Source organism: Aotus nancymaae, unplaced genomic scaffold (assembly GCF_030222135.1).
Source record: "Aotus nancymaae isolate 86718 unplaced genomic scaffold, 86718_ANA_hifiasm-v0.15.2.pri h1tg000051l, whole genome shotgun sequence".
In the NCBI taxonomy this organism is placed as follows: domain Eukaryota; kingdom Metazoa; phylum Chordata; class Mammalia; order Primates; family Aotidae; genus Aotus; species Aotus nancymaae.
Genome location: NW_026988465.1, coordinates 4,957,262 through 4,984,708, shown reverse-complemented (window position 1 = coordinate 4,984,708; position 27,447 = coordinate 4,957,262). Strand labels below are relative to the sequence as shown.

The 27,447-nt window shown below is 37.8% G+C and overlaps 1 protein-coding gene across 2 annotated transcripts; it reads right to left on the bottom strand.

The window, feature by feature from the left end:
- Positions 1-3,015: 3,015 nt before the first annotated feature.
- On the bottom strand, positions 3,016-24,248 carry SNRNP48 (small nuclear ribonucleoprotein U11/U12 subunit 48). 2 transcript variants are annotated; one of them, XM_012440305.2, is made up of 9 exons: positions 24,066-24,248; positions 20,517-20,630; positions 20,200-20,260; positions 19,256-19,330; positions 12,954-13,142; positions 11,432-11,553; positions 8,741-8,829; positions 8,187-8,351; positions 3,016-4,940 (listed from the first exon to the last, which is right to left on the bottom strand). In XM_012440305.2, the coding sequence occupies exons 1-9, from the start codon at positions 24,219-24,221 to the stop codon at positions 4,892-4,894; spliced, it is 1,020 nt and encodes a 339-aa protein (XP_012295728.1). In that variant the 5' UTR covers positions 24,222-24,248; the 3' UTR covers positions 3,016-4,891. The 2 variants fall into 2 exon arrangements, with proteins under 2 accessions (XP_012295728.1, XP_012295729.1); XM_012440306.2 differs by having other exon boundaries at positions 24,129-24,248.
- Positions 24,249-27,447: the final 3,199 nt, after the last annotated feature.

Here is a 27,447-nt window from a genome sequence, read left to right as displayed (position 1 = left end):
TGCCTCCCAGGTTCAAGCAGTTCTCCTGCCTCAGCCTCCTGAGTAGCTGGGATTATAGGTGTGCGCCATCACCCCCAGCTGATTTTTATATTTTTTAGTACAGACAGGGCTTCACAGTGTCGGCCAGGCTGGTCTCGAACTCCTGATCTCAGGTGATCCACCCACCTTGGCCTCTCAAAGTGCTGGGATTACAGGTGTGAGCCACTGCGCCCAGCCTCAAGTTTATACATTATTCTTTTAATCAAAACTGACTTATATTTCCATTTGTTTTTTCCTAAAAATAGTGAACTTGTATAATATTTGACCCTCCTTAATAGAAAGACCATTTTAAAAAGCACTTAGTGAGTATATGTATTATGGCCAAACTCTGCACCAAAAGGGAAATTTGTGACTTTTGACATGTTAGCCTTTAATTCCAAAACTAATGGCTTGTTTCATTGCCAAATAAACATTGAAGAATGTTAGTATATCAAAAGAATGATTATTTTTAAATGCTAATACTGGGAGTGAAAACAAAAAAGCAAAGACAAGTGCAATTAATCTTTCTCTTTATATGCTGACATACCCTAATGAGGGCAAATAGCTCCGTACGGTTCTTCAGTAAAACCATAGGCATGGGAAGAGACAGCCAAGCTACATAATTGGCAGGGCTCTGCACAAAATGAAAATCCAGGCCCCTTGTTCGAGACACAGAGTAAAAAAGGTTTTTCCTTTCTTCCATGATTCTCTCTTGACATGCCATGGTGGGTTTTATTTCTATCTAATGCTATACTTCTAACTAATGCACCAGAATACCCATCAGGGAAGTGTTGAGCCTCACAGGAGTCGCAGCTGTGAATGCCCCAACTTCCTTCATCCCCTCCCAAGCTCCCACCAGGCTGGGACTAAGAACCCCTTCCAGGGACGCAGGTGGTGGAAGGAGAAGGGAAGCAGCACCACATGGGAGCCAAGCCTTTGTCCCATTGGGCTTCAGGTACAAGACACAAATTCAACAATAAAATCATTAAGTAAGCAACTGTGAACAAAAAAATATCTGAGACAAGTCTCAACCAATTGAGTTTATCCTGTTGGGATTAAGGATGCACCAGTCCCACAACCTCAAGAGGTCCTGACAACACGTGCTCAAGGTGGTTGGGGCACAGCTTTGTTTTAAACATTTTGGGGAGACATGAGACATCAATCAATAAACCTTAAGATGTACATTGGTTTTGTCCAGAAAGGTGGGACAACTCAAAGCAGGGGCTTCTGAGTCATAGGTAGATTTAAAGATTTTCTGATTGGCAGTTGGTTGAAAGAGTTATTAATAGAAAGCAATGTATGGGAAATTAGCCTTATAAAGAGTACACCAGCAACTTAAACTCAGATCCCTTAACTGGTGCCACAAGATGTGAAACTCTTAAGGCAGGACTCCCTGGAGCCTGCAGCCTTTCTTCATTTACCATTCTCCCAACGGTGTATGGAGCAACATTGTAAACTGGAAGTGCCTCCTGCTTTATAATACTAAAATAAAGGACTAAAAACAAGTTTAGAAATTTATATTCTATTTTATGGCAGCCTCTTTTTTGTTAGGTGGACTTACTTGTTTTTAGAATGGGAAAGTGACTTGGCTTATTCAATAAAGGTGAATCCAGCTCAGAATCCCTTACATCCGGCAAATCTTATTTTTACTTTCCTGAAAAGGGGCTCTAGAAATTACTGGTCCCAGTCCAAATATCCAAAAACTATGAGCACTTCCTGTAACACCAAAAACTCCCAAATCTGTGACCACAGCAGGAAGCAAAATCACTAATGTAACAAGCGTGTTTTAAAAGAGCATTAGTTTAATAATTAACACGCCTGCAGAATCGATTACAGCAAATGAAAAAGCAAGCTACATAAAAGGAAACTGACTTGTAAACACACCCAAGCAAATATAAGTGGATTTTATTTTTTTATACTCAGAATGCAACAAAGCTTTACACCAGAACCCTTAGACATTCATGAACTCACTAAAAAGAAACAGAAAATGTCCTCAGAAGACGGGGGGAAAGACCTATGGACATGTTTATGGAATTAATATGTCTGTACTATAGTGTACATAGGTAATTAGAAAATATTTTTCAATGTGTTTAAAATATTTTATCTCAAATTTACCATTTGACAATGAATTTTCACTAAAGGGTTTGAGATTATCCAATCAGCTGTACTCAAAATGGCAAATACTTGAAGATCATTGATATAATTTAAAATTCTGAGTTCTGAGTTCAGTTTCTTACTGAATATAACCAGTACACTGGGCTTTGTACAGCAGTTTACTTGTCAATATCTCAAAGTGACCAGAAACAGTGGCTCACACTTGTAATCCCAGCACTTTAGGAGGCTGAGGCCAGGAGCTCGAGACCAGCTGGGGAACATAGTGAGATCCTGTCTCTACAAAAAAAAATTTCAAATATATACTTTTTGGTTATGTGTGGTAGCTCACGCTTGGTGCCTGGTGGCTCCCAGCATTTTGGGAGGCTGAGGACAGGAGGTTCATCTGAGCCCAGGAGTTCAAGACCAGCCTGGGCAACATAGCAAGACTCCGTCTCTAAAAAAACAAAAAAATTAGCCAGGGTATAGTGGCACAAACCTATAGTTCCAGCTACATGGGAGGGCCAGAGCAAAAGGATCACCTGAGCCTAGGAGTTTGAGGCTGCAGTGAGCTATGGACTGCACCACTGCACCCCAGCCAGTAGATCAGAAATGTTGGTGAGAAGGTATCTTAATGGATGGGCAAGATGGACAGCAGCTATAGTAATTATTCATAGCATCACTCTAGATATAAAAACTTGATCTTATGTGACAGGGCTGTGAAAATGCTTTTGTCAAAATTTAAAATTACAAATTAACAACTATTAGGTTACAGGTATAGGGGTCACACTTATGAAGGTACAAACCCTGCTCTCAAGTAGCTCAAATCTAGTGAAAGGTCCAAAACACAAACAGGTAAGTACGAAAGATTCATTCATTCAAGGATCAAACAAATGCCTCTTTGCATCCAATTCCACATTTTATTAGTGTGCAGCAGTGATACTATAAAATGTGAGCTTTAAAGAACTCTGGTTACATTTTCAATCTTTTCCTTTCTCCATTCTATTTCCCCCCACTTTCTCCAATCCACTCCTAATTTTCACTTCTTTCTTTCTTCTACGAAAAACCTAAATATGCCAATTTTACTCTTCTGTTTCTTCCAGTTAGTAAAATCGATGAAATCATAATTTAAAACAAAATTGTAAATTGTCACACAATATGAAGCAATATGAAATTCCTGATGATTCCGGTGGTTTTGATCTACTAAAGCAGCAGTTTCATGATTCATCAGTCACTCCCAAGTCCTTGCTTTACATTTTTAAATGGGGATTTTATATATTTAGAAATTAAGTACAATGACAGCAATATGACTATATATTGGCAAGTAACCTGTTGATTTCTAATTTATAGGTCTGAGAGCTGTTTCCCATACTTGAAGCCTAACAGCCAATCTGATCCAAATCCTATCAATCTTTCTGTCATTGTCAGCTACTTACTGAAATAGTAAGATTTCATTTCTACTTGGAAACAAAATATTTAACCTGAGTTTCCAATATTCAAAATATTGCTATTTAGATATCAGATGTTTAACATTTCATGCTGAAGTTTCACCTGAATGATCTGACATACAATAGAACATACTACTAAGCAACAGAAAAAAACAGTCAACTGACACACAGGGATCAATCTCTAAAACCTGCAGAGTGGAAGAAGGCAGAGTACGTACTGCAGTATTCCATTTACATGAATTCTAGAAAGGATAGATCTAATCAATGGTAACCAAAAGCAGATCTGTGGCTGCCTAGGCTAGGGGTAGAGGAATTGATTGGGAAAGTGGGTATGGGAATTTTGGAGGCAATGAAAATATTTGTATCTTGATGGTGATGGTGGTTGCACAGAGGTATGAATCTGTCAAAACCCAATAAAATATACACTTAAAAAGGGTGCAATTAAATATATGTAAATAGTATCTTAATTCTGTCAATTTACAAAATACAACATGACAGTATATTTTAAATTAAATGAAACACCAATGACTTTTTTATTTTTAATTAATGTGTTATGGATAAAGCTAAAGTTCCCTTTGACCACTCTCCCAATCCTGATTTGCACCCCTAATCTCTCATCTATACCCTCTACTCGCTGTTAGAACTTTGGTATGGATTCTTCTGAACCTTTAAAAATATATTTACATACATTATATAGCCATAGAAAATGCATAGTATTGTTTTGTATGTATATATAATTTGTATATAACTTTCTACAACTTGCTATTTTCACTGAACACTATGTTTCTGAGACCGATCCAGGTTAATATGGATCTAGATTACTTCTTTTAACTCCAATACAGTAATCTAGCCTATGACTACATCAAATTTTATTTGTCAGGCCATTTCTCTTCAATATATAGATTGTTTTTCCCTATTACAATTCACCAGTGTAGTGGTAAACAGTAGTCACCACTGGAGTGATAACAGGAACTACAGACGGTGTTCAAAGGGTTAGCCTTATTTATAAGATGTAGTTTTTTGCAACGAGAATGTATTCATGTTTAATTTACATATGATAAATATTGACTTTTTAACGAATTATGAGATACATATATTAGCAAAAAAGAACAAAACAAGATCAATTACAGGAAGCAAACCGTCTATTAAAATATAAGGAAAACAAAGTTGTAGGGCATAATAGTGTACTAATGGTTTGAAGTATATTTATTGGAAAATAATAAGCACTAAACAGATCATGAAAACATTCTCCTATGCAAAGCAATTCCAATTAATATATCAGCATATTGGTTATCATGGCATAAGCATAATTAATACATGTACAAGTACTTCATTTATATTTTTTGCTTTCTTCTTTTATGACTATGATGTCTTTCCCCATCCCTGAAACAAAAGAGGTACCAAAAAAATGGTTATAAATGATGGACATTTTAATATCAGAGCTTTAAAATAATTTAACAGTAATATATACCACTTTAATATCCTATTTGAAATGAATTTTCTAGTTATCATTTACATATAATTACAATTAATTTTAAAGCAGAACTTCAAAGCGTAATTTTAAAAAAATCATTTTTATTATTCCTATTTCAGTTTTGTCTGTCAGTGTTTTTTTTTTTTTTTTTGAGATGGAGTTTCGTACTTATTGCCCAGGCTGGGGTACAGTGGCACGATCTCAGCTCACTGCAACCTCTGCCTCCCAGCTTCAAGTGATTCTCCTGCCTCAGCCTCCTGAGTAGCTGGGATTACAGATGTGCACCACCTTGCCTGGCTATATTTTGTATTTTTAGTAGAGACGGGGTTTCACCATGTTGACCAGGCTGGTCCTGAACTCTTGACCTCAGGTGATCTGCCTGCCTCGGCCTCCCGAAGTGCTGGGATTACAGGCGTGAGCCACCAGGCCCAGCTTGTCTCTTAGTTTTCATAATGCATTTTTCATATATACTCTTAAAAAAACAAAATCACTGTTTAATTCTAAATGAATATTTTACTTGTTCTGGTTTATGTGAGATAAACCAAGTACCTATAATTCAGTCCACCTCGGGTGTGGATATCAAAGATTAGCCTGTTGAAAAGTATTTCTTGTTTATATCCAGTTTACCTTCTTTAAATAAAAATTATTTAATGTTTAGATTTTTGAGGACTTCTAATGTATTTGAGTCAATAGGGATTGATTAGAAATGTCAAAAGTTACTCAAGTAGAAGAAGCACTACCAAACCTGAAAGTGAAAGAGCACAATTTTAGTAATCAATAATTAGTTTGTGTATGTATAATTATTATAAAATAGCGTATGAATCCAAAAGGACTACTAAGCAAATATTTCATTTGTATAAGAAAAGGACTAAGTCATAGCTGGCTTTACACCTAATTAACTGAATGATAGTAAGATGAACAAAATCACCAAACCAATACAATAAGCTTTAATTACTGATTATCAGTGGCCCTGGAGAGACACGATATTATTTGATAGCCTAATATCTGACAGTACTGTGTGTATAAAAAGAAATAAGATAAGGTACAGACCTTGCCTTCATAGGGCTCAAAGTCTAGTAGTGATAATAACCATTAAGCTCAAGAACAAATATGAGCTAGGTAGGGTGGTGACAAAATGGAAAAGATTATCAGCTTTGCTTGAATGAGTGAGAAAAGGGCTTCAGGAAATGGCTGAGACGGGTGTTAAAAGATGAGGAGGAGTTTATCAAGCAGGCTTTGAACACAAAGTGGAAAGGCATAGATGTGGCACAGTGTGGATGAGGAACTGTTAAGTAACACAGGCTGGCTAGAGCACAAGTTATGCATTTCATGGGGTAGTAGCAAAATATAAGTAGGTAGGAGCCAGGATCCCAGAAGTCTTGAGAGCCATTCAAAAGAATGTGAATTTTGCCACTGAAGAGTTCTATTTTTTTTTTTTTTTTTTGAGATGGAGTTTCACTCTTGTTACCCAGGCTGGAGTGCAATGGCTCAATCTCGGCTCACTGCAACCTCTGCCTCCTGGGTTCATGCAATTCTCCTGCCTCAGTCTCCCGAGTAGCTGAGACTACAGGTGCGTGCCACCTGCCCAGCTAATTTTTGTATTTTTAGTAGAGACGGGGTTTCACCATGTTGACCAGGATGGTCTCGATCTCTTGACCTCATGATCCACTGCCTCGGCCTCCTAAAGTGCTGGAATTATAGGCGTGAGCCACCGCATCCGGCGAGTTCTCACTTTTTTTGAGACAGGGTCTCACTTTGTTGCCCAGGCTGGCATGTAAGGGCATGAACATGGCTCACTGCAGCCTTAAGCTCTCAGTCTCAAGCAATCTTCCTGCCTCAGCCCCCTAAGTGGCTGGGAACACAGGTGTGCACCACCATGCCCAGTTAATTTTTGCATTTTTTGTAGAGATGAGGTTTGGCCAAGTTTCCCGGGCTGGCTTTGAACTCCTGAGCTCAAGTGATCCGCCTAGCTCGGCCTCCCAAAGTGGAGGGATTACAGGTGTGAGCCACCAAGCCAGACCACCAGTAGAGTTCTATGAGGTGACCATTCTAGCAGTATATAAGAGATGGAATCATATGCAGTAAATTTAGAGACAAGTAGAACAATTAGGAAAATGACCATCATTTCATTAGGAACTAGCCAGATGGTAAGGAGTGGAAGGAAGTATCTAAAATGACTCCTTGATTTCTGGCTTAGGTAATAGATGAGAGTCATCTCTTTAGCCAGGATAGGAATGCTGGGGAAAAGGGAGCAGACTGAGAAAAAGGTAAGTTTAGTTATAGACCCGATGAACTTGAGATCTAGGTACATGCCTCGTAAGCAGCTGGAATACAGAAATATGCTTCAAATGATTTACATTTACTATTCGGTATTAATTCATATCTCTCGAGCTATCAAAATTTTACCAACAAGGACCAAATGACTGACAAAATTTACATCTTCTCTCTGACCCCATATACCCTTAATTGAGGAATTAGAAGAAAAAAAAGAGAAAGAGTAAGAGAAAGAGGAAAGAAGGAATGAGCAGAAGAAAGGGATCTAGGAAAACACCTGTTTAACACAGTTACATCTTACTTAGACATTACTTTCATATGTGCTGTTTAGGAAGCAAGCAAGTAAGAGATAAAAAAGAGAAACCAATATCCAATCACACATGTAGAGAACTATGTCACTAGAGTGATGGTTATTTGAACTGAACTATAATGAATGTTAGGAATCATCATCAATTGTTTACTCTCCTTACTTTAACTTATTCTTTTTTTTTTTGAGATGGAGTCTCACTCCATCGCCAAGGTTGGAGTGCAGTGGCACGATCTTGGCTCACTGCAACCTCTGCCTCCCGGGTTCAAGCAATTCTCCTGTCTCACCCACCTGAGCTGGGACTACAAGCGCGCACCACCACACCCAGCTAATTTTTTGTATTTTTAGTAGCGACAGAGTTTCCCCGTATTAGCCAGGATGGTCTCGAGCTCCCAACCTTGTGATCTGCCCGCCTTGGCCTCTCAAAGTGCTGGGATTTCAGGCGTAAGCCACCTCGCCCAGCCTCTAACTTATTCTTAAAATCTATTTTCTCAGCATGGTCTACAACAGAAGAACCTGTTCTACTTCTAAAAAGTAGAGAATTCAATGTTGGATGATGCAGGGTTAGACCCACCTCTCTTTCCTTCTTCTCGACTCACAGTTTTTATCCTTATCTTTATTTCTTTTTCGTTTATGTGGGCTTCTACTCCGATCCCTTCTATGTCGTGAACACTCAGCATCCAAATAGCTTCCACCAGACTGTCGTGAATCTACTGAAGCTGATCTCCTTTCTTCATTCCTAACGTAGAAACACAGCTCTTAAACCATTTATGCCTGAGGTTGCAAGTTTTTGAATTTCTGCAATGAGACCTCGGCGATGACCCTGAGCAGCAGGATATAAATAACGCCCACATACCTGGTGTTCCAATAATGGAATACTAGGCATAAATGTTAATATGTCTTGCTATTTAAATATTTCACTAATATGCTTGTCCCCTGAAAACTGTCAAAGGGTAATATCAGAACAACTCTGGTATAATAACCCTGAGCACACTGACAACAAAAAACAATAAGCGTTTTGATGAGTATACGGTGTGCTATCAAGGGTTTTAGAAATGCTAAAATTTAACAATTATAACTAACAGATTGAAGGAGAGAGTATTTCCACCACTAAAGATAATGACATACTTTTCGGCATCATCCTCTGTTTTCTCTTGCTCTTCTTGCCAATGATTGCTGAGTTCTTCCATGTGCACATTTATCACATCTCGAATCACCTTGGGAGAGGTAAGCACCAAATTTCAGGTAAGAAAACTGCTCAAAAAATTAAGACTATAATGCTAGAAAAACCAGTGCTAATAATCGAATATTTACTAAGCGCTATGACATAAAAGACTGTGGGACATGTGCAGTTCAGAGAACACAGAAAAGGCAATGGTCAAAATGGAATATAAATAGTAGATAAAAGCTTTATAGCAATATTAAATTTGAAGTTGCTAACTGTACTAACTTTATGTAATAAAATATCTCTTAGGAAATACATACTAGGGATAAAGGGGTCATGATGTATGTAATTTAACTCTTAAAGAATTCAGGGGAAAAAATATGTATAGATAGAGATCAAGAGAGTGAAAAATGTGCAGACAGAGAAAGAGAGTGCCAGTGATAAGCTATGTGGCAAAATAACGGATCACAATTAGTGATCTGGGTAAAGGCAATAATGGGAGTTCTTGGTACTATTTTTAGTTTTGCAATTTAATCTCTGTTAGAGATTATTTACAATTTTTTTTTAAAACCTTATAATTAAGCCATCTTGACTTAATCATATGACTTAATAAGACAAAATATGAAATATACAGTCACTTCACAGATACTTTCCAGACAACACTATAAATCCCTTACCCATGAGAACCATTGGAAAGTTTTTCCTTTCCTATTTACTCATGCCACCAAGCACAGGGTTAGTCACTGCAGAGGCAAAAACAAAACTAAAATAGGAGCTTACACTTTCCTCATGATTAAACAGAAAGTTTTCAGAAAAAAGGCATGGGGGCAAGGGGTAATCTCAAAAACACTGTCATTCAGGCCTGACTGTGTTTCTCCCCACCTTAAAGAAACTTTCAATGGCTCCCAAAGTAAAATGGAACAATATCCAAACTCCTTAATGAAGCCTTCGAAGCCCTCCAGGATTGTACGACATCAGACAGAAATCAGCCTCATCTCTCAGTGGAGAAGTTCTAAGCTCCAGCCACCCTGGATTACTAATGAGTCTCTGAAAAACTCCTGTACTTTTATCTGCTTTTCAGAATGCTAGTTCTTCTACCCAGAAAATCCTTATCTACCACCTCCCCTCCTCCATTATAGTATCCCATGGGAAACCTAAGATATGCCAAGGTCCAACCTAGTGGAGTAACATGAGTCACACACACATATCTCAAGTTCCAGCTCTCGCACCTCCCAGCAGTCCTACAAGCCTCCCTCCTTGAAAAGCCTGATGTCTGCACAGAACCCACCTAGCTCAGGTCTACCACATAGGAAAGAGTCAATAAGCAGACATTCCTTTACTCCTCCTGGTTTCTCCCTTTCTCTCAAAGGCTACCTTCTCTATGAAGTCCTTACCAATTTTATATTTCAATTTTTGAAGCTGGGTGATGGGTACATAAGGGTTCCTTAGACTATGCTACCCACTTTAGTATACGTTTGAATATTTCGACAATAAAACATAAACTATAAAATCATAAAAAATACTAGCAGCAATATTTAAGCTTGATTACAAAGGTTATCTATCAAGAGACCAGACTAAAAACAACTGATGAACCAAGTATCTTAGGGACTCTAAGAATCACCAAGGTAGTATGACAGGGACCCAGATCTCTCCTTGCAAAGGTAAGTCTAAAACACAGACTTTAATTGTAAAAAGAACAGCATAAAATTTAGAGCTAAGCTGTGTGGTACAGAATATTAGTACAATAAACTAGTGATAGATTAGTCAACTAGCATCTCATGGAAATGGTGGCCCTTAAACTCAACAAGATTTAAAATGGCAAAAACAACATTTCAGTTAAGAAAATAACAGGTATTAGGGCATGGAGGTAAGAATAATTATATGTAATTAGATACAGTTTAAGAGACATGCTTGACTAAAGCAAAAGAAAATGCTTGGGAAAAGGAGGCCAGATTACGGAAGGTCTTTTAAATCAGAGAGAAGTAAGAAATAATATGGGAACAATTAGGGAATCAATGAGGAAATTATTTGTAGACTCTGGGCAAGGTACCAAAAAAATTCATCGACTCTAATGAGCCATTAAATGGCATCTGAAAATAAGTCTAGATATATACCAAGAGACTAATGTATAATGTATATCAACACATTTCTTAAGCCCAAATATCACTAGAGTACATAACAATATGCTAAGATTTCTACAAAAAAGGTAATAGCTAATATTCTTTGTTTTGCATGCATTCTGTCAATTCTTGTAACAACTCTGCAGAGATTATATAATTATTATGAAAAGAAAACATTCAATCTAAAAAGCTCAAATAACTTGCTGAAGTCAAACAGCCAACGAGAAAGAGCAGAATCAAAACTCAAGGTGAGGTCTACTGAAAGCCCAAACTCATGCTTTTACCCTGATACACTACTACTTTCTCACAAGGAGCTATCTTTTAAGATTGTATAACTGTTTTATATAAGATTTTTGTACTATGAAAGCCTTTGCGTGCTGAAGGGTGGGTCTAGAAGTGATGGAACAGATACAAATCACGTGTGGCCACCCCGAAGACACTTTCAGAAAATTTCCAAAGAATTGTGGAAATTCATAGAACAGATTTAGAAAATTACCTAAGGGAAATTTTTGTTATCAACAAAGCTTTACTTACCTCAGTATATGATTTCTTGGTTATGTGAACATTCTTAGCTCTATAGGACTGGCGTCTTCTTTTATAATCTCTTACTTCTGCCAGAATTTCAAGATAGGATTTTGGACTTTTTCGACTATTATCTAATGAAAGAATAAAATAAAATTATTATAACCTCCTAAGCTTTTAAATTCTATGAATAATCAAATAAACACATCACAATCCTGTATTTTAACTTGTTTAAAGTAGCACACAAAACATTCTAAACACTGTGTATTATGTCTATACATGGGCTAAGTTTTATATCACTCCTTTTCTCTAGCCATTAGCTGAACGTAAGAGTGCTTAGGTACATAGATTAAAGTAACAGCACAGTTGTAATATTCTTTTTTTTTTTCTTTGAGATGGAGTCTCACTCTGTCACCCAGGCTAGAGAGCAATGGAGAGCTCTTGGCTCACTACAACCTCTGCCTCTTGGGTTCAAGCGATTCTCCTGCCTCAGCCTCCCAAGTAGCTGGGACTATAGGTGCACACTACCACGCCTGGCTAATTTTTGTATTTTTAGTAGAGATGGGGTTTCACCATGTTAGTCAGGCTGGTCTCGAACTCTTGACCTTGTGACCTGCCCACCTCAGCCTCCCACAGTTTTAATATTCTTACAGAAAGAAGGTACATTTAATGTAAAAGTCAGAGCAAAACCTCAGGTACTGAGTAAATATCCCTCAATATCCATGGGATTGTTCAGGAACCCCCAAGGATACCAAGATCCATGGATGCTCAAGTCTCTGATATAAAATGGTGTAGTATTTGCATATAACCCACACACACCCTCCCATACACTTTATCTCTAAGTTACTTTCTTTTTTTTTTTTCTTTCTTTTTATCTCCTACCCAAATCAATAAGATAAATTACTTTCAATACCTAATAGAGGCCAGGCACAGTGGCTCATGCCTGTAATCCCAGTACTTTGGGAGGCCAAGGTGGAAGGATCACTTGAGGCCAGGAGTTTGAAACCAGCCTGGCCAACATGGTAAAACCCCATCTCTACTGAAAATACAAAAATTAGCCAGGCATGGTAGCATATGTCTGTAATCCCAGTTACTCGGGAGGCTAAGGCGCAAGAATTGCTTGAGCTTGGGAGGCAGAGATTGCAGTGAACTGAGATTGTGCTTCTGCACTCCAGCCTAGGCGACAGAGGGAGACTCCCATCTTTTTTAAAACAAAACAAAACAAAAACCTAATATGATGTAAATGCTGTATGAATAGTTGTTAATATATTGTTTAGGGAATTTTGACAAGAATAAAAAGTCTCTACATGTATAGTACAGAGGCAACCACCCATTTTTACTTTTTCCAAATATTTTCAATTCATAGTTGGTCAAATTGATGGATATGGAACTACAGAGGGCCAACTGCATGTCAATATTAAATAATACAAAACCATTTTATTCTAACGCCAAGTGACCTGACAATTAAATCATCTTAATACTACCCAATAAAATGATAATGAAGAAATGTAAAGCTATGATGTGCATCTCAAACCTTGATTGATTTTGGCAGCCAAGTCTACAAAGAGATCACTGTCATTTTCAATGATGTGAGAATCAGAGCGCTTTTTCTTTGTCTCCTCAACTACGAAATCGTACAGGGCAAGACGATCAGCTTGAGTTAGATCACAAACAAACCGTTTGTGATTCAGAGGAACTTCAACAGGCAATGAAGAATAAATCCCTAAAGTAAAAATAAAATCACAAGAATAAACAATACATGAAGCATTGTGAACTTAAAATCTAATTATCTTTAAACATGTGCTTTTACAATGCAATATTAAAAAATTTTTTCATAAGAATCTCTAACTATACAAAATATCAATCTATGCAATAAATGACAAACAACAGTTCTATCCTGAATGTAATACCATGAAAAAAATGAATTATGGATGTTTGCTATTCTCTCCAACAATATAAAGACAGATCCCAGGAAGGCAGGCAGGAATAACTGTAAGAGACAATTTGCTCTATGAAAACCTTTTGGGTAACAATTTTTAAAAGGCTACCCATCTACAAAAGTAGTTATCTGTTGATATGCTTTTCCCCATCAAAATTGGGAAAAAATGCTTTTAATAAGTAATATGCATTATAGTCTGTTTGAAAATAAACTACGGAAATAGTAAAAACTGTGTAAAAAATATCTTTTTGTATGAGACATCAAGTTAGATGGTCAATATTCAAAATATATTGCACTTGTGCAAAGACTCAGAGCTAGGGGCCAAAAAATAATTAATTAAGTAGCAGAAATCCAACATCTCCTCAGGCTAGAAAAAGACAGATTAAACCGAAACTAAACTCATTTTAATTTCCTGAGGAGGAAGCATAGTGGCTTAACCAAATTAATTGAAAAAAGTTAATAGCAGTGCCCCCCAGTAGTTACAGAATTTTCTAAAATCTGTTCATTAGTGAAAAAAAAGGAAATACAATACCTTGATATGATGTATTAAACATTGAAGAAAATTTTTGTTTTGAGATTCAAATTTTCTCAAATAAAAAAATGATTGGAACTGTAAAAAAAGCAATTTAAAACAATTCTTTCTAGACTTCATTATTCACTAATGCAAACAAAGAACATGAGCTACTAAAGGATCCTTTCACTGTTTGCTAACTTATTCTAAAGTAGTAACTGGTTCATAGAACAAATAATATCAGTAGCTCTTTCCAGATACTTATATTTGATAAAGTCTAACCTCATTAAGTTCCTAGGTAGAGGCAAAAGAATTCAAATAAGACCATATTATGAACTAAGCATTACAACAAAAAAAGAGATACTATTTGTCTACATATTAAGAGGACAGCTGCAATGAATCTGAGGCCATGGTTTAACAGGGCTATTGATAACAATATACGGCCATTTTTACTAGTCAAAGAGTTTTGAATTAGTGGGAAAAAAGGGTTCCCTTTCAAGTCAATCAATTTTATTCTAATTATAGTAGGCATTTTATAATACAAAATTATAAAAACAACTTTGATAAGCCTAATTCCTTTGAATATAGGCTATAAAAATCTGGGAGAAAAACATAAAGATTAGAAAATAATGATGTATTACAAACAAGCTCCACATAAACCTTTGCCTGTTATTTTTAAACAAAGAAATATAATTTCCTTCTTAAATTATTTTAGCACTTTCTTCAATTTATTCATCTTAAATTTCTTTATGATGAAGACTGATACTTAAATTCCTTGAAATTCAACCAAAATTCCAATTCAAGACTATAATATGTGACAGATATTAAGATAAAGTTTAGAAATTTGCGTGATACTTTTAAAAGGATATCATTTGCAAAAAGGATACTGCATATCTTTAAATAAGGAGTACATTCAGGTTCCTAATTCCTCTTTATACTCACCCCAATTACTGAAAAAGAAAAAGTACAGGAAAGGTTAAGCAACAAACTGCATTCAGTTCATTCGGAACATAGATATTTCTGACAACAAAAAGGATAAACATACTTAAATAAACTTACATTTACATAAGATGTAAATTTTCAAAATGCACGTTTCTAAGTGATTTAAAGGTACATATGAATGTTCTGTAATTATAATAATTCTATGACCCTTTGGCTGTCTGTTTTTGCAGGTTTTTTGTGGCAAAGTATATATAACATAAAATTTAACATTCTAGCCATTGTTTTCAGTGCACTGTTCGGAGACATGAAGTGCATTCACATTGTTGTGCAACCTCTATCCATCTCTGAACTTTTCATCACCCCAAATTGAAACTCTAATCTATTGTTTTAATAATGCCAATTCTCATTCTTGTTAGTCACTTTTGTCATCAAAGGGGATCTTAAACATGTAACATACAACATTAAATAGTAGTAGAAGGTGTTGTCACAAAGATACAAATTCAGAATTTTAGGGAGAATTCATTCAGAGTCAATTCCCTAAGATTACAGATAACAGAAATTAAGGGTCATAGAAGTGACATGACTTGCCCAAAATCTCACAAGTGATAGGAACAGACTGGATCTAAAGCCATTCTATCCTGTCTTTTTAAGTTTCTTTCATAGTACACTGATCTTCACATCATGGCCATGACTCAAACACACTTCATGATACTGAAGTATACCACTTGAATATTTAATATTGAAGGAAAAAGAGAAACCACTAAATATAAAATGATTGTTTATGATTGAAATAGCTTGGTTAAAAAATTAACCAAAGTAACTATATCTAAAAATAAGTACGTAGATCTAATGGTTGTTCGAGTTTTCATGAAGTTTAACAGATTGAGAATTCTGTACACTGAGTTTAGGCCTGACATGACAGAAGAAATGAAAACATACATAAAATCTTGTCAAAAAAACTTACATTTTAGTTATAACAAATAAAATATGAATTAGATGGAGAAATGTAAAATTTCTCATGTTAGTCATTCTCCCTTCAAAGTAAATACATCAATAAGATATTTAAAGAAATTCTTGTCTTGAGGGAAAAGATCTTAAAATGTCTAAGACATAGTGAGCCAGAAAAATAATTTGTTTAAAAACTGCATAACTCTACAGAGGATATTTTAAAAAAAAAATTTTTTTTTTTGAGACGGAGTCTCACTCTGCTGCCCAGACTGGAGTGCAGTGGCGCCATCTTGAGTGCAGTGGCACCATCTCAGCCAACTGCAACCTCTGCCTCCCAGGTTCAAGTGATTCTCCTGCCTCAGCCTTCTGAGTAGCTGGGAATATAGACACGCGCCATTGCGCCTAGCTAATTTTTGTATTTTTAGTAGAGACAGGGTTTCACCATGTTGGCCAGGCTGGTCTTGAACTCCTGACCTCAGGTGATCCACCCACCTCAGCCTCCCAAAGTGCTGGGATTACAGGCATGAGCCACAGCACCCGGCCAAAAAAAAAATTTTTAATAGGGTTACAGATCACATAAAAAGTTACTGTTTTTTTTATTTTTTTTTATTTTTTTTAAAGACAGGGTTTCACCATGTTGGTCAGGTTGGTCTTGAACTCCCGACCTCAGGTGATCTGCCTGCCTTGGCCTCCAAAGTGCTTGGATTACAGGCGTGAGCCACCACGCCCGGCCTAAAAAAAAAAAGTTACTGTTAACAATTTTAAAATTGTGTGAAAATTCAAAATCAAAGTTCCTCTTACCTATTGAGAGAACTATTCAAAGTAACTCTTTGCTTTTGAAAAGAACTAAGTTCACTGTCCAAATCTACCTTATTACTGTTCTATAAATTAAAAAGCAGAACATTTTCTAAACTACTCATATATAAAAAACTCATCCATTTCATTATCTTAATATTACTTTCTATACATTAATTTTCACTTAGAGCATTGTAGCTACCAATTATTGGAGCTAGGGCTTCTTTAGCATCCATTATCGGTGTTCCTCTCAACAACTCTATGAGAGTTTTACATTACAGATAAGGAAACAAAAGCTAAGCGTTGTTGTCATTAATACATGGCCAAGCAGCTAATTTTACTTCTTTAAAACAGGTTTACACCAAGTAGAATAAACAATGAACAGCACTGATAGTCACAATTAGTATGTAGAGATATAAAGTTGGTGATATGCTTCCACTTCATCATGAAACATATAATAAATAAATTTGAGCAATATCTAGAATCCTAGTCCACAAATTTTACTAAATGTAGGGTTTCTAACAGAAAATCAAACAACTCAGTTCAGAGTTTGTGTCAAAATTCAGAACTTAGTTCTGAATCCACCTTGCTATTATTTAGCAAAGGCAAGTTATTTCCCTTTTGTGTGCCTGTTTCTTCACTTATTATGCAGAGGAAAGTATCTGTTTGACTTATCACAATATTGTTGTGAAAGAGAAATGTAATTCATAAAAGAGCTTTAGAAAAAAAAGTAGCTTTTAAAAAATAAAAATATGGAAGCCCTTTAGAACACACTAGAACTTAATCATGTCTCTATCAGAGTTTGTTTTCTTATATATAAAATGCAGACACTGGATTAGATGATCTCCAAGTTCTCTTTCTACTCTAAAATAAATTCAGTAACTCTAACTACTTGAGTCAAATAAAGTCCTTTGAGTATTAACCTCTTCAAAAACAAAAAACCTCTACTTTTTTATGGGTACATTACCAGGGGATATGAGTAGAACCAATAAATAGCAGAGGCCAAAAAAAGGCTTGACTAGTCACAGCTCAGTAATCTCTCTAAATAAAATAAGAGTCAACTGTCTCCCTCAAAGACAAAAACCTGGAGTTCTGCTGATAGGGACAAAAGTGGGAACTGACAAAAGAGGGAACAGCCAAAAGAAATGTGCTTTTGGCTGTTGTAGATTACCCATGTAATACAGACAGCTAAGGATAAGATGGTCTTCCATCTGAAGCCACAGTGCAACTCTAAGACATCAAATCCAGATACTGGCTTAGAACATATTTGGTAAAGATCCTCAGCTTCAACAAGGGAGAAAACCAACCATGACTACAGCCTGGTAAATATAATTCAGCTAGAAAAAACAATGAGGAAAAAAAGGTAAGACGTCCAGAGAAAGCTACCTGCAGAAAGTTTAAAGAAGACAATGCAATGCAGAAATCCTTCTAAGAGAAGTTGTTCAGGTTTTGGCTAGATGTCATATCTAGGTTCATTAGAAATTTAAACTTTTATTAACTCATTTATGTCTTTTTTTTGAGACAGTCTCGCTCTGTCATCCAGGCTGGAGTGCAATGGCGCCATCTGGGCTCACTGCAACCTCTGCCTCCTGGGTTCAAGCAATTCTCCCTGCCTCGGTCTCCGGAGTAGCTGAGATTACAGGCACCGGCCACCATGCACAGCTAATTTTTGTACTTTTTATAAAGATGGGGAGGTTTCGCCATGTTGACCAGGCTGGTCTTGAACTCCTGATCTCAGGTGATCCACCTGCCTCCGCCTTCCAAAGTGCTGGGATTATAGGCATAAGCCACTGCACCCGGCTTATGTCTACGTTTTTGACAGATTAAGTTTTCTTTCAACTTCCTAGAAGCTTATGCTTAAAACTTCTAACCTAGTCTCTGCTGAGGTTCCCAAGCAGAAACTCTTCAACCCAGCTCCAAAGCTGGCCATGAAAGGATCTGTTAATATGAATCCTCTGAAATTATACGTAAAAAGTTTGTGTTTATACTTTTTTTCTGAGAAGGGGATCCCAAGCATTCATTACCTCAAACCAACTCACTTACTGGGTAATAACCTGAGGGTAGTTGTGGAGACTAATCTCTTTTAGCCTAAGCCTTTTCTTTACATTGCATTTCAACACTCTCAACAGAGGAAATTTCAGGGTAAAAGAGTCTCACTCAATGGCATTTATTGATTTACATGGGTTATATCCCGATAAACCCATCATAAACTGAAAATACCCTTAAGTTGAAAATGTAGCCCAGCGTCTGATAAAAGAATCCCTAGGGATTCTTTTTAGAGTTTAAAAGTTTAAAGTCGAAGTCTAAAACCTTGTGGTTATGTATTGTTTTCACACTACCATAAAGTTAAAAAATCCTAAATTAAACCATCGTTAAATTGAGACTGTCTATATTTACTATAAAATAATTTTATTAATTAGCCACAAGGCAACCTCACCTATAAATCACCAGGTAATTCAAAGGATAAACCCCTAGCTAAGATAGTGACCTAGTAAGACTCTGGTGTATCTTAACAGGAAATATCTAACAAATGAAGTTGAAACGAAGCAAATTAGCCTAATTGCTAAAGGTTAAATGTAAAACCTAACCTTTCCCGTGTAACTGTTTTCACAGGTTTTTCTTGAAGAAAATTAGTAACATGCTTATGAGAAAAAAATAATAATCTGATTCATTAATTCACTTAAACTGTAATGCCACTTACTTTGATTATAACAATCACTGTCTTTCCCAACTGCAGTTCTAGCTTGTTTAATTATCTGGAACTGTGAGTCCTTATCTGTCAAAAAAAAAAAAAAAAAAAATCCATAAATACAATATGAATCATCAGTGACCACAATTAAATGATTAACTGGTTTCTGATCCAAGCTCTTTGGGCACGTGGACAGACCTTCCAAAATCTTAAGAAATATCCACATCCCTGTCTACAAAATCTGAACACAGAATCCTTTCAGATTTATCTACAGCCTAGTAAGTAACCAGACTTCAAGCAGTTCATACCTATAATTAGGTACACAGCAGTAGCAGCGACAAATTTTAGTTATCAATAACAGCTAACATTCTTGAAGCCTGTGTTGTAATGGTCACACCTCTGTGACCCTCTAGCTGCCTCCAGATAAGTGCCTGACACTATTCTAAAAATATTACATGTATCACTTAATTCTCACAACGTGCTACTATAACCACCTCCATTTTAAAGAAATTTAGGCAACAAACAGGTTAATTACCTTGCTAAAAGTCACATCTGTTCATGATAAAAACAGGAGATGAATCAGGACATTTTTTTTCCAGAGCCCAAGACTTTAACCTCTATATATGCTGTGAATCCCTGGAACAAATGTCCATGTTCAGTCTTATCCTTCAATCTGTGTCACAAGCTCAAATTTTTGTTTTAACTGAGAAGGAAGGTGTCTGCTCTAATGTACAAAGCTTTGTAAGGTTTTCACTGCCTATTAACACAGGCCTGGTCTCTAAACTTCAGATTTTGTGAATTAGTTTCCACATTAATTAATTCTACATTCTCCTAAGGTACTAAATGTCCTTCCTAATCATAAGCATACTTTAAAAATCCATTCTTCTGATAATGTAAAAATGGAAAATCAATACCTACACTAAGATATTTTTAAATTATAATTACTTAATACTTACTCAAAGTAATTGAAGGTATCTTCACATTCTCATAGAAAAACTCAGGATTATACATTTCACCCTGAACAGTAAAAAAAAAAAAAAAAAAAAATCTTAGTGTCCTTAAGTATCAGATAATTGACTATTTTAAGATTTGACAGAAACAATAGATCAGTATTACTTATTTCTCACAATTTGTGAAATTAGGAAAGTAGCATCCTACCCTTCAAATAAAGGCTATTATTTTATGTCGGAGAGCTTCACAATATAACTTCCAAAAATTGTGAATTAATGTGTGAAACTCATGACATATATATAATATAGTAAATATATGGTACCTCTTCTTCTTTGGTATAGCCCATTTTCCTCAATCTACAAGATGCCACGTGCTTTGCTAAAGACGATTTAGGCATGTGATGATTGGAATCATAAGGACATATCACAACTTCATCCTATTAAAAAAAAACAGAAACAAAGAAAATAGGTACATAATATTTAAATAATTATTCCCATTAAATGTTTACTATTTAATTATGTAACAGTACTGTCTAGTGCATCCTCTTCTACAGGCCTCTCTCAACCCTCATGTGGGTATGTATTAAAGAAAAAAAAAAACCCTCCTTCAACCCCTAACCCCCAAATGCCCCGTCCTCTCTCTACTCCTTCAAAGCCTAATTCTCTGAAAGATGTGTTTACATTCACTGTCTAAACAACCTCACCTACAACTATTCCTCACTCACTGCTCCACTGAAACCAGTCAATAGGTCACTAACAACCTTGCTACTACAGCCAAAGAACATGTCACTGTCTTGTCATATCTGAACTCTTAGAAGGTCACATTCCAATTGTCCATTTGTCATCCTGACACATCCCTCATGTTCTTTCTACTTCTCTGGCTCCTTCTACTTGATCTCCTCTAAATATGTGTCCTCCTTGCTCTATGTGTCCTCCTTTGGATGTTCGTTTTCATGTAAGTATTAATATAACCACTGACTTTACTATTTAATATATGCTTACTGAAAGATCTCAAGGCTACAACTCTCACTATAAAGTGAGGACTCCCAAAATTTAGATCTTTATGCCTTGTTTCTCTCCAGTACCATATACTAAAGACACTAAAAGTTCAACATGAACAAAAATAAATTAATTATATTTATCATCTCTTATCCCTCAAACCTATTCCTCTTGTACTTTTCTATTTCAGTGAAAGGTCCCACTTGCTCAAGCAAGAAACCACCTCTTTTCCCTCATCACCCACATCCAATCAATCACCTAGTACTGCCAATTTAACTCCTAAATATCTCTGAAAATTCCCCAACATCTTCCATCTCCACTGCCACTTCCCCAATTCAGGGTATCAACATCTGTCTCCTGAAATACAACAGCCATCTCCTGACTATGCTTTCTCAATCTCTCTCATGCTCTCCCCCACCCCATCCAGTCTTGCTGCCCTCCCCTTCATTCTCCATCCTGTAGCTGGTTTGAATTCCAGCTCTGCCACTTACTGTCTGCATGAAATTGGGTAAGGTACTTAATCTCTCTTTGCCTTATTTTCCTCATCTATTATATGAAATGAAAATAATAGCAGGACCTCTCTCACAAAGTGATTGTGAAGATTTTAAAAAAACTATACCTAAGTTTATACACATAAAGGAATTCAAATAGGACCTGGTACATAGCAAGCATCCAATAAATGTAACCAATTATTATTTTATTAAAAGGTAAATATGATTATGATATGCCCTGGCTTAAAATACTTCCATACTTCCCCACTGCCTTCATTAAAAAAAAAAAAATCTAGATTTTCTAATATGGCTGACAAGGACCTTTGAGATCTGGCCTCTACCCACCATCATCATTCTGCTCTAACTCCACAATCTATGCTCTAGCTATCCTTAACTACTTGAGACTTCCTCATCTGGTCACTCCCTCCTCTCTGAACTTCTACACACGCTGTTGATGCTTCCCCTCACCCCTCACCCTCCTGCTTCACCTAGCTAATTCACCTCACTTTTATTTATCAGCTTAGAATTCACTTTGTCCAGGGAGCCTTTGTTGACTACAACTTTGTCCACCACAGCCTACAATAAAGTGTACTACAGCAATTCTAACTCCGCCCATCATAGACCCATGATAACAATGGTTGAGTTCTCTGTATTCCCCCTCACCATCACCAGACAATAAGCTCTGTTAGGACCAGGAACTGTTAACTGTTGTTCACTAAATTCAGTACTAAAACACTGGTGGAAATGTGAAGATTCACTATTGGATTGCACTCATTCTAAGAACTATGGATGTCACTAAGCAGTATTTTCAAACCAAATCATTCTCCTGACTATCCAATACTGGTTTTGCAAAAATCAGATGTAAACCCACAGCGGATGGTCAGAATTTTGGAATTTTACAAGAGTTTTAAAGAGGCCACAGAGCGATCAAGCACAGACTCACAGGAGCCACAATGACCTGAGTTCAAATCCTAGCTGCCATTTACTAGCAGTGTATTCTTGGACAAATTATCAACTCTATGTCCCTTTCCTCATCTACAAAATGTGGCCAACAATACCTACTTCATAGGGTTATTATGAGTATTAAATGAAGTAACGTATTGTAAGTGGCACGAACAAAGTGCTATTTAAACGTTAATACAAGGAATCCGATGTTACTGCAATGCTGAGTAAACAATGTATAAAAAGGTCTGGTAAGCCCCACTCCAATGGAATTCCCAGCTTCAAATACTCCTCTAAATGAACAATAAAGATTTTTTTAATTTCCTCTATGCTTTTAATACAATAAATAATGAATGGTATATATAGAAATCAAATATATTTTAAATGTCTCTGGGGAATCAGTGAGGTAACTTAAATCCAGGAGAAATTATTACAGCCTGGTAAACTCAGAAATAATATTAAAGATAATGAATTACCCCCATTGGAGCACTTCCTTTCCTCTCAGACCACCAAAAAACACCCCACAAACAAAAATCATGATTGTTCAGTCTAAATACACTTGCCCACATTTTTAAAAAAGCAATTCTAATGTCCACGAGAGTTGCCAGTTACCATCTCTTGGTGATATCCCTTAATAATCCTAGAATCGGTGCTGTCCCAGTCAGAAGTGTCCAATTTTAAGGCACAGAAAGGCGAACTGGCAAACTCCCAGCTCTCCTGACAGGAATCTGGTGCAACTGCGGAATCCGTATGACAGATGACAATGCAAACCGCCAATCCTGCTGCAGCTCTGAGACCCATTCACTTACTTTCTAAATAAATACCAAATCTGCCATTCCCTCCTCACTCATTGCATCTTCCTGGGTTTTGTTTGTGTTTTGAGGCAGGGTCTTGCGCTGTCGCCCAGGATGGAGTGCAATGGAGCCATCTCGGTTCACTGCAGCCTAGAGCTCCTGGCCTCAAGCGACCCTCCCACCCCAGTCTCCCGAATAGCTGGACCCAAGGCTCACACCACCACACCCGGCTAATTTTCCTACTTTTGGTAGGCAAGAGGTTTCACCATGTTGCCCAGGCTAGTCTCGAACTTCTGGGCTCAAGCGATCCTCCCGCCTCGGCCTCTCAAACTGCTGGGATTACGGGCGTGAGCCACTGCGCCCGGCCCCTCTTTTTCTTGAAACTCGAAGTTCGGCGGGAGCGCGGCACGGGAGGTCAGCGTGGAGCCTTCGGGAGGCCCTCGCGCGCCCCAGCCCGGGACCCAGAGACGTCAGGGTTGCTCCAGCGCCCGCGGCACCCCTCCGGTCCCGAGCACCCACCGCAGCTCTGCACACGAACAGGGACTCCTCGCCCTTCCCTCCGCGGCTGCCAGTGCGGATCTCCCTTGTGCCACAGAAGACCGCGGGCCAAGAGTCCCCGAAACGGCCCCGCGGCCGCGCCCCTCACCTCCGCCGCCTCCTCTTCCCCGGGATCCAAACTATCCAGGTCCCAGCCCAGGGACGCCGTCACCTCCTCCAGCGTCCGGCAGCAGCTCTCCACGAACTCGCTCAGCTCCTCCTGCAGCCGCCGCCGCTCCTCCACAGGTGGAGGCTCCCCCTCCATGGCTGCAGCCCACCAGCCAAGAGGAAGCGACCGAACTGTAGACGTCGCGCGCGGGCTTCTGGGAGCTGTGGGCGGGGCCAAGCCGCCACTTGACTGGAACAGCCTATAGGGAAGAGCCCTGAGAAGGGCGGGATTGTTATTTTGAATGGCGTTTTCCAACGTCTTCTCAGCTCACGGCTGCGTTTGCGCTGTCCTTCCCTGAAAGACCTTCGCCCTCCTGGGCTTTTTCAGAAAAAATGGTTTATAACTACAGAAAAGTTTTTTAAATAGTACAATGAGCTTTCGCTTAGCCGTGCTTCAGCTCATTGTGAACATTTGCCACCTTTCTCTCCGTCTCTTCTCTCCACATTCAAAGCCTCACCCACTTATTTTTGATGAATTCTTTCAAAGTTGCAGATTCTTCACCCCCAAATATGTTAGCATACATGTTCTAAGAACATTTTCCTGCGTAACGCAATACATGATCAAACCTAAGAAAATTAGTAATTTCGTAAAATTTATTATACAGTTCATATTCCAATATCCCCATTGTCCCCAAAATTATTTCTATAGCAGTTTCGTTTTTCAACCTGTGAGCTATAATTAGTTATTGTCTCTTTTAATCCAGATCAGCCTCTTTCACCCTTTTTTTTTTTTTTTTTGAGATGGAGTCTTGCACTGTTGTTGCCCAGGATGGAGTGCAGTGGCACAATCTCGGCTCACTGCAACCTTCGCCTCCCGGGTTCAAGCCATTCTCCTGCCTCCCGAGTAGCTGGGACCACAGGCACGCACCACCATGCCTAGCTATTTTTTGTATTTTTAGTAGAGACGGGGTTTCTACATGTTGGCCGGGATGGTCTCAATCCCTTGACCTTGTCATCTGTGCGTCTCAGCCTCCCAAAGTGTTGGGATTACAGGCGTGAGTCACCGTGCCCGGCCCACCCTCATTTTTAAATTAAATCATTAAATGTGATGAGCCTAGGCCAGTTGTCTTGTAGACTGTCCCTCATTCTGGATTTGTCATTTTGTTTCCCTCATAATTAGACTCAGTTTGAGCACTTTTGCAAGAATACTACATAAGAGCTGTTGTATACCTCTTATTACAACCCAGGGGGACACATATGTAAATTATATTAGTAATGCTAAATTTTTTCACTTGGTAAAGGTGGTGGCTACATCTCTTCATTCTAATAGTACATTTTCCCCTTAGGAATTGGTAAGCAATCTGTGGATTATACCTTCAGACCCTAAGAATACCCTGTTCCCCAACCACTTTCTACAGTTCTTCATGGAATCTGTTGTTACATAAGGAGTTATAAATGATTCTGTAATAGTATCATGCCTTCTATGTTTATTAACTGACATTCTTTCCACACCTCCATTTTAGTGTTTTCTTTGCTATGGAATCAAGGTGCTTTTAAAGTTATTGATTTAAGGTTTTTTAAATTCAATGTAATATACTTCTTTAACATCATAATTCTTGTTGATGGTCAAATTGTCCCAAATATGGCCAGTGGAAGCCACATTAAGCCATATGTGTCTTTGACGTATCCCTGTTAGTCCTTGAATGCTTTCTTGCTTTGATAACACAAGCTTAACTTTGTACATTTCCTACCCATGACCTGGAATTAGCCTTTGTAGTTTCCCCAAATGGTTTTAACTCTCAGAATCTAACCCATTTTATATTACTTTTTAAAATTTTTTCAAGCCCGAGTGTCAATCCCTGGTTTCCTTTTGCACTTTCTTTACCCCTGTGAAGGAACTGTGGTGGAATTTTCTGGTGAACAATTATTTCTAAAGGCAAATAGCACAGTCCTCACCTAAAAAAAAAATGATCATAAGACTATGAATAGACAGCACCATAAAATACAGAAGTGGGCTACAAGCTGGTAAGAGAGGAGTATGAAATTAATGTATTCATACTCTGCCCATGGTATCCTTACTTTTTATTTGCATTTCCATAATTAGCCAGTTGGTCTGGAAAATGTGAGACTATTTCTGATGTGACATGACTCCTGATAAAAAGTTCTAGTATCTGTTTCCTTTTTTGTGTATGTGAACCAAATTAAACCTTAGGCCAGGTCAAACATATCCTCTCTTCAGGATGCAGCCCATGTCATCTCAGAGCTTCATGACAACTTTGGCAGAGGGAGTAGGAAAGAATTGTCAATTGACTGTACTCTGTAGTTACTGTTTCAGCCCGAGGAACTGCTCTACGCTGATGCTGAACTGTTTTGATATTACTCTCCTGTCATGGTCTCCAGACTCCTGTCCTAGGCTAGGCCTCTGTTATGGATTGGATTGGGACCCTAAAAAATTCATGTTTTAAGTACTAATCCACAATGTGACTGTATAAAGAGATAGGGCCCTAAGAGGTAATTTATGAGGTCATAAAGAAGGGAGAGGTACTCTAATCAGATAAGACTGATAGCCACCCATGAGCCAGGTCTCACTAGAAACCAACCCTGCCTGTACCTTGATCTTGTACTTTTGGCTCCAGAACTGTGGGAAAATACACTTCTGTTGAAGCCACTCAGTCTGTGGCATCTTCTTATGGTAAGGTGAGGTGACTAATACGGTCTCTCAGCTCTAGCATAAGGGAGTTCCTTCATTTTTCCCAACACAGCATTTACCACATTTTTCTTCCTCCTTTTGGATTATGAGGGCTATTTTTGCACCATGTATTTCTAGCATAGACTCCATGGCTTCTGGCACAATGCATGGCACATGAACTCAGTATTTGATGCATAAAATTAATTTCAACTCCTCCAAATTGGGAGAGGGAGTAAGAGGAAGAGGTGAGATAAGGAAAAAAAGAGTGCTGTGGAAGAAAAATGGCCTGCGCAAAAACAATGGAGGTGATTTTCACCCTAAGTACCAAAAACCCAAATGATTTATCTAATCTTTTATTTTTCAAGCACCTAATTATACACTGTCATATCTTGCTGCTCTATATGCACGTTCTTTTCCAGAACCACATCATTAAGACTCCCGAGTACAGAAAGCAAACCAGACATTTCTTTCACATTTCTCAAAGTGCTAAACATGGCAGCTGACTGCTTCTGAGTTGGAGTGAGCTGAGTTGAAAGTTACTGGGAGAAGGATACTAGTACTGTTTAAGGTGGAAATTCAGGAATGATTCACGCTTCCATGGCCCAGTCTTTTCACATTCCCCTCCTCCATCCACCCTCCACGGCTTAGACAGAAACACGCCTCAACAGGGCCAGGCAGTCTCTTTACCACAAAG

Coding starts and splice junctions, on each gene's coding strand:
- SNRNP48 (XM_012440305.2), bottom strand. CDS start 24,221: ATGGAGGGGGAGCCTCCACCTGTGGAGGAGCGGCGGCGGCTGCAGGAG. Junction 20,631..24,065: donor GGGAAGAGGAGGCGGCGGAG/GTGAGGGGCGCG, acceptor TTTTTTTAATAG/GATGAAGTTGTGATATGTCC. Junction 8,352..8,740: donor ACAGAGGATGATGCCGAAAA/GTATGTCATTAT, acceptor TTTCTACGTTAG/GAATGAAGAAAGGAGATCAG.